The 7703-nt window shown below is 37.1% G+C and overlaps 1 protein-coding gene across 1 annotated transcript; it reads right to left on the minus strand.

Annotated features, from left to right (window-relative positions):
- LOC129361137 (high affinity choline transporter 1-like) lies at positions 1-6932 on the minus strand. Its single transcript, XM_055031845.1, has 9 exons — positions 6900-6932; positions 3589-3779; positions 3386-3499; positions 2773-2928; positions 2391-2539; positions 2110-2256; positions 1714-1867; positions 1314-1531; positions 1-1234 (listed from the first exon to the last, which is right to left on the minus strand). Exons 2-9 carry the CDS (start codon positions 3770-3772, stop codon positions 719-721), a joined length of 1638 nt encoding a protein of 545 aa, XP_054887820.1. The 5' UTR covers positions 3773-3779; positions 6900-6932; the 3' UTR covers positions 1-718.
- Positions 6933-7703: the final 771 nt, after the last annotated feature.

Here is a 7703-nt window from a genome sequence, read left to right on the forward strand (position 1 = left end):
AACCTTTAAAAATGTTTAGAAAGCAAAGTACAATTAACAATGGCTGAATATGCAGTTGAACATTGGTATAATAAAATATGAATGTATAATTATAAGCATATTACTTTTATTATCTTTAGGTTATGAAAACTATAACTGATAAAGTGGAAAATAAGAAATTGAAAAACACAAACCTTTGAACTTTTCTTTTGCAAGTAAAAACAAAACCTTGCTTTAAATGGAGAAAAAAAATAAACCTTTCAATTTGAAAATGCAGTTCACACACTGTTCTTTTTCTTGCCATTAGTTTTACCAATATCGTTATTGCATTATTGTTTCAAAAAAAAATCTGTGATTTTGTAATTACATTGTAACAAATGCAAATGTATCAAGAAAAATATCAACAAACCGAAATTTCAAGAATATAAACTTTTTAGGAAACATGTTTATTATACTTTAACACAAAGACATTTCATCTACTTAGACTGTATGTTTTGGATTCAGTTAAACTAGTAAAATCTAATAAAATATTTACTTAAATCCTGATGGTCTTTCAGTGGAGATCCCTTACTTTGAAAGAGCCAATATGTTGAACACCAAATAATACAATGTTTTTTTTTTTGGGATACCATTTTTGCTTAAAAAAAATAGTGGTTTAGTTCCCTAGATAAATCACAAAAACAACTTCTGGTCAAAAATTGTGTGTGCTTTGACTTATTCTTTAGGTTTGAAGTTTAGCTTAGAATTTAGTATGGAGAACTTGGTTCATTTCCTCACTAGAGTCAGGTTCTTCATCCTCCTCTATCTCATTCTTTTTTTTAAAAACCTCCAGAAAATCCCAGGACTGCGGGATAAGTTCATGCTCAAAAACCAGGTTCAGCAGACATGAAACTGCTAGAATACTTACCACAGAAAACAACATGGCAATAGTTCTGTAAGGAAAGTACTGTCTGATCACATTATCCTCCTCCCTCCAACCAGGGTACAGGAGAACAGGAGGGATCCCAAGTGTGGGCTCCCCGCTCAGTCCACGCAGCAACAAACCCACCACGAAACCAGAAAAAGCACCATAAGTGTTTGCACGTTGGAAGTGGAGAACACAAAGCAGCTGTGGGAAAATCACACAGTAGAGCAGATCTCCACTTAAAAACCAGAGAGCGGCCACACTGTCATCTCCAAAAGCCAGACCTGTTCCAGCCAGGCCCACGACCAGAACCCCAATACGGATTACCCACTGGAGCTCCCTCTCTGAGGCCTGCAGGGGAGGAAAGACAATAGCAGATAAAAAAACACAGTCTCTTTAATTAAAGTGGATTCAAATTGTCTACACACACCGTTTTCCTCAAAGTCGTCTTGTATATGTTTTGTGTAAACATGGACGCAGAGGATAGCAGCGCCGAGTCCATGGAGGACATAACAGCTGCAGCTATAGAACCAATGCCGAGCACTGCCACCCAGGTGGGTGTGAGATGTTGCAGAGCGAGAGGCAAGATCTTCCCTGCATCTCCACGCTCAAAAGGAGGGGGAAGACCGTATGCAGTCTGGTTCCAGTCTTAGGGAAAACAAGAGGAGGTTACCAAGGCAGACAAATACATGATGGCAAAGCTGAGATTTTGGATATATTAAAATGCAAAACAGAAAACAGACATATCTATGGTGCTATGAAATGTACTATGGTCAAGATTAAAGAGTGTAACGTGTATTGTTTTCTGATGTAATAGTGTCACAGGTCACCTGCAGCAGAAGCCATCACTCCAATGACAACTGAGGGGATTCCCATAATAAAAACTGTCAAAGCCGCAGCAAAGCAGCATATCTGAGCCTGAACAGAAGAGGCTGCTGAAAGAATTCTTTGATATAGAGCTTGATAAGACAGTCCCCCTAAAGCCTGCAACACCAACAAAACAGGATTAGAAAATTAAACTACTTTACACTTATCACACCGACCATTTCTCACTTCATGCGAAGTGAAGCAGAACTGGGTCTATATATTAACAATATGTCTTCATATGCACTGTACTCTTCCTTAAATGATAACTAGAAAGTAATTATCAAATAAAATAATTTTACTGAAAATTGGAGGTTATTTACAAAAGCCTAAATATGATTTTATTGCACATAAATTTTTACCATAAGAAGCATGTCATCAACCCACTTTCCTGCAACTTCCATGTCCAGGTTTCCCAACCATGCATGTTCATGTGTTTGGTTGAGTGGGAGTGTATGTGAGATGACAGTAACTGCTGGACTAAGAACCATAAAAGGAACACAAAGCCACTGAAAGACAGATAAAAAAAATGGCTGTCTTCCAAATTTTAGCTCAATCTGTAAGATTGCAGTTTCATATTTTTGGCCTTTGCATACATCTCCTTAGTTCACTTTTTATTCCCACATGAGCTCAAAATTCTTACCAAGCTGACAAAAATAAAGCAAAGCTGAATGATATCAGTGTATGCAACTGAGTAGAGACCCCCTAATAATGTGTAGACAATGGAGACAGCTGCTGAGATGATGATGGAGATGGTAGAAGACAACCCAAGAATTATGCTCACTGTTCCACCTGAAAATCAAAACAAATCACCCACCAGTTTGTTTGGACAGACCATCATAGCAACATTAACAAGATGCAAGATTATTGGCAAGATTACGGAAACATCTGAAAACCAAAAGCGGTAAATAAAAAAAAACAAAAAAAAAACAAGTATTTTATAAGTATACAGACAGAATTATAGGATAGTTATTTTATTCACATTACACATCATGCCATTAAGATGCAGAAGAAGCTTTATTTACCAAGAGCAGCAAGGATACAGGCCACCCATAATATGTCGCTGACCAAAGCAGGAAGCAGGAGTATTGCAGTGAATACTTTGCCATAGCGATTCTGAAATGGGTCCAACATTGTCACATAACGCTTTGACCTCATAGGTTTTGCAAAAAACAATCCAGCTACAGAAAGAACAGAGAGAAAAACAAATTTGGGGTCTGGGCATGGCTTCAATCTTAAAGTCTGGTCTCAGTCATGATCCTTCTAATTAGTGAGAGTTTTTGTAAAATGACTTTCTCATAGGTAATTCTTCTGACAAGAATGAAGGGTCAAGATGGCAAAGGCAAAAATGAAACGCATTATAGTACTTCCCATTAATTAGTTCAGCAATATCTCTACAAATGAAAGTCTTTGGTTTTTAACTAATCTTACAGATCATACAAATATTTAGTTTTTTATGCTGCCTGCACAGAATATTTGGAAACATTCTGTCAAGTACATGGACAATAGGAGGAACTTTATGTGACCTGGTAAAAATACAAGCTTACAAAATTTAATATTAGGCATGTGCAAACAATAAAGGAAACTATAACCTTCAACTGTGCGTCATACAGAAAGAATTTGTTTTTGACTACTTACCCACAAAAAAACACAAGACATATGCAGGGGGGCCCAGAGCCCAGACAAGACCTTGAGAAGGAGAATAAACAGACTCAGCAGTTCCCATAATGTAACCACCACCAACCCATGTTGCTAAAAGTAAAGCACAGAAACAATGTCAGTGGGTATGAAAACACAAACAGTAGTTATAGCTTTAACATATAAAATGAAACGCTCTCCACCTGTCATGGTGAAAATTCCAACCAGGATGTTGATGTTGCGGCCACCAACGATGGCAACTTCACTCTTTGAGCCGGAGCACTTCTTCTCCACTTTCTTGGATTTTCGAGACCCCCAAACTCCAATTGCCAGGATGCAAACATAAAAAACAATCACAGAGACGAGTCCAGGGACATCTACTGCCATGATGATTCTGGTCACAACACAGATACAATGCCTGACTCTTACACATGTTTTAATGTGTAAAACACAATAAATAGCACATGACTTTGATAAAACAAAACAAAGCTTTTTCCAATCTGTCAGTGGTGGTTTATGGTACAGATTATGAGATCATTATGATGTCCTGAGATCATAATAATAATAATAATAAAATAATTGTTTTGTTTTTCGAGGGGTGAATACCCACAGGGGATCAGAAGGAAGGAATCATCAAGAACTCCCACTGATTGGAGCAGAAGATAGTAATTTAAACTTCAGATGCGTAATACTGTCATCTCCTGGAGCAGTTACCGCTTGTTTTTTTTATTTTTGTTTTTTATATTGATAAAAAGCTATAAACTGAATACTCCCTTCATCCATCTACCTGTCAGCTTGACTTCAACATGTTATTAAAACTCTTCAAAGGCTGCAAAGGTGAATTGTTGTAACGCAAGTTTTGCTTACAGCTTCAAACAAATGAGTTCATGTCATCCCTCCTTCTGGGTTCACCACAACAGTAAAATTTAATCAATAATTTAACTGAGAAAATTGTGAACCCACACAAAAAAGAGAGGTGAGGGTGGGGGGGGGGAGGGGCTTTGTTCACGACAGTTGGAAAAGAAACAAGAGGCATAGGCCCAGGTGGAACTTTTTTCTCATGAACCCTGTATCTTAAGCATCCATGGGAGAGAGATTGTTTCTAATATTTTTAGGCTTAATGATTTTCCACCAGGATGCTTTATTTATTATAGAACTTCAAAAACAATGAGAAGGCCCTAAGGAAGAGATTAATGCTCATTCCTTTATTAAATAAAATTAATACCAAATAAATTTAGGAGGTAGTTTAGTCAAGCAAAATATTATACCCATTTCCCAGTAAGGATCATAAAATCATTCCATCTCTTAGTGATGTTGTTTTATTTTTTTTATTTTGAATTAATTGCAAACTGAGCAGAACAACTTTGCTGTTTCGGGATCACAACTTGCCATAAATGATGAAACCAACAAATTTCCTTTGTTGGAAATTTGTTGTAACAGAAAATCCTAAAGGACAATGTTCAGCCATCAATTGGGTTATGCAGCAGGGTAATGCTCAAAAGATCATTCAAATCTAAACGGCTCATAGAAAACAAAGGGAAAGTTTAAGAAAAGACTAGTAAAGTCTGATTAAGATGCTATTCTAAGGTCTTCAACAGCCCTTTCACTTTTAAAACATGTTTGATGTGCACTATTCTGCAAAGATAGCCATGATGTGGGACAGTGATGTGAAAGACTTGTTCCGAATCAACACAAATGCTTTAGGGCAGATGATGAAGCTTATTATAGCTCACAGTTGCTTTGGATTGTATTTTTTCCCCGAAAGAATTAAATAAATCATTTTAAATGTTCTCTTATCTTTTATCTTTCTGTGACACTGAAGTTTGTGATAATCAGAAACATTTGTGACAGAAAAGCAAAAAGAAAAGAAAAATCTACAAGGGAGAAAACACTTTTTCAAAGCGTCGTAGGTTTGGAGACAATGGCCAAAAAAATAAGATCCAAGAAGACTGGACCTCACAACTTCAAAGTCTTGAAGAATCTGCAGTTAACATATCAGGGCCAAAAATCATAACACACCTTCTGGTGTGAAGAGGAGCCAATAGATTAACAGGTACAGGCAGGTGCAGTACTGATGTTACACCTCTATTGTGTAAGGGTGAGCTATGCTAGTTTTAAAGCACAGACAAATTTGGAAGTCTTCCAGTTACCTTCATCACAACAAGGCAGTGGTTCTCAACTGTTTTCTGTCATGCTAGAGCACATTATTTTCAATTAGTCTATCTATGACGCTGATGTTATCAACTGTCTTTTCATTCAACTTTTGTTTATTACTTGTAATATCAGAAATACATTCAAAAATGCAAGTAAACAAATTATTGAATTACTTGAAATGCAATAAAACAACATTCCCTTAGTGTACACAGGTTGTGCAAAGGATGCATCTTTAGATAAGACATACCTCTAACAATGCTGTCAGTGGTAAAGAAAGGCAATGGTAGCCAACATTGGCCCCCAAACTATTTGAGAAGCACTTCCCACAGACCAAGGAACCATATGAGGTTGGACTGGATGCCACAGAAAATTAACAAGGTGTGGGTGCTGATTGTTGCTTCCATATACAAATGTAGCTTATCATGCAAGTTGATGAAGAACATCCCAGGGTGTTTGATGTGTTGTACATCCCGGAGTTCACACCGCCGACATTTGAAAATACAATTAAAACTGAAAATAACCAAATTTTGAAGACCCGACCTCACAAGACATGCAGTCAAGTCATGTCTCGTCTACATGTCTTGCTTGTTTTTTGTTGTTTTTTTCACCATATACTGTATGTTTATTATCAGACTCAGCGGCTGATTCACAGAAGAATTTGTAGATGCTAAATGTTCTCATTCTGAATCTAAAGCCAAAGGTAAATCTATTCCTAAAATAGTTTAGGAACTATTTTATTCCTAAACAGTGTTTAGTTCCCAAACACTGTTAAATGCATGTGTTTAAGTAAAAACCTGCATGGTGCCCTGAAGGTTAGAGGTCAGAGAAGGTTCATTGGGTGTAAATTGTTCAAATCTTTTGTAGTTTTTGGTAGGCTTGCTCTTTAGTAGTACACATAAGAATCTATAGCAGAAATGAAGCAAATGATACAAAAGAAAAAGTGGAGGACTTTGCTTCCCATGGTGTTTGAGAGCCTAGGGGGACTTTTTCCTTTGAGCGCCTGACAATGTGTCAATGCGCTGTCCGACTGAGAGAAAGAAGGAAGACCAATAGAAAACCACAGAACCTGGCTTTAGGAGGCTTATCTCGTCCTTCTATTTCTTTTGCCATGTGTTTTTATTAAACTGCATGCAACGACAGAAATGTACAATTTGCTCACTTAACGCTCCTTAACATAGCTGCCTGTCACGGCGTGAATTCATAGCGAGTAACAAAACGAGGAAAAAAAAGGATCATAAACAATGATTCACCTGTCTAACTCTGCTGCCAGTTATGAATGATTATTTCTGTGCAGGCTCTTCGCCTTTCTGCTCAATCCGTCATCGGAGACTTATTTGGGAATAAATCGGGTAAAACTCACCTCTCAGTAAAGCAGAGATCCCTCCTCGCTGAAACCTCGCTCTTATTAACTTGAACTAGTTGGCAGGTTGTAAAAACCGGGATGTCATGATGAGTTCAGGGCCCCGCCACAGAGCGTCGTTATGTTCAGTGCGCCTTTTCATATTCGCTGACGCTTCAGTTCGCCTTCATCGTAAGTCGTTGCACAAATATGTGATAGTGCACAAGAAGTCACGCTGCTTAGTTCACAAAACCGAGACAAAACGGATATTTTGGGTTCCACTCAAAGAAACCCAGTAAAAAAGTAAAAAGTATTCTATTTTACTTTTTTACTTGAATGCACCTCGCAGTTGGAGGCGATGAGCCAGTTTGACTGCTACCTCCGACATATTTATAATTGGATTTTGGTAAAATTTCAAAAGGTTCAGTAGGAACAAACAAAGATATTTTTAAGAGCAATTTTGTGTGGGTCGGCACAGTTAAATATAACTTACAATGTGGTTAAAAAAGTTTTTAATGTGTTCAAGCTGCAGAACCAAAAATGACTAGCAATGCTCAAACATGTTTTTCTCATTAAGCAAACCATTGAGACGCTTAAAAGTTAAATAAAAATGTAAAATCTCGTACACCTTTACAAAGATGGAAGGCTATAAATAAAAACAAGTTTTAATAAGTGACGCCACTTGATAAAATTTCTCATAAATATTGATTTATTGGAGTGACTCACAAGTTATGTGTTATTTAAATTATAACTTGCTAAGTTGCTTTATGTTCAAATCTTTTTAAAATTTGCCAACAACCCAGTTGCAGTGTTTAGTCCCTGAAA

This window comes from Poeciliopsis prolifica, unplaced genomic scaffold, assembly GCF_027474105.1.
Source record: "Poeciliopsis prolifica strain line A6 unplaced genomic scaffold, Auburn_PproV2 SCAFFOLD001, whole genome shotgun sequence".
In the NCBI taxonomy this organism is placed as follows: Eukaryota; Metazoa; Chordata; class Actinopteri; order Cyprinodontiformes; family Poeciliidae; genus Poeciliopsis; species Poeciliopsis prolifica.

Bases quoted from the DNA above. Each gene is read 5' to 3' on its own strand.
- LOC129361137 (XM_055031845.1), bottom strand. From the start codon at position 3,772: ATGGCAGTAGATGTCCCTGGACTCGTCTCTGTGATTGTTTTTTATGTT. The intron at 3,500-3,588 runs GTGGAGAGCGTT...CTTTACTTTTAG, and splicing joins TGGAATTTTCACCATGACAG to CAACATGGGTTGGTGGTGGT. The intron at 2,929-3,385 runs GTAAGTAGTCAA...TTCTTTCTGTAG, and splicing joins TGTCTTGTGTTTTTTTGTGG to CTGGATTGTTTTTTGCAAAA.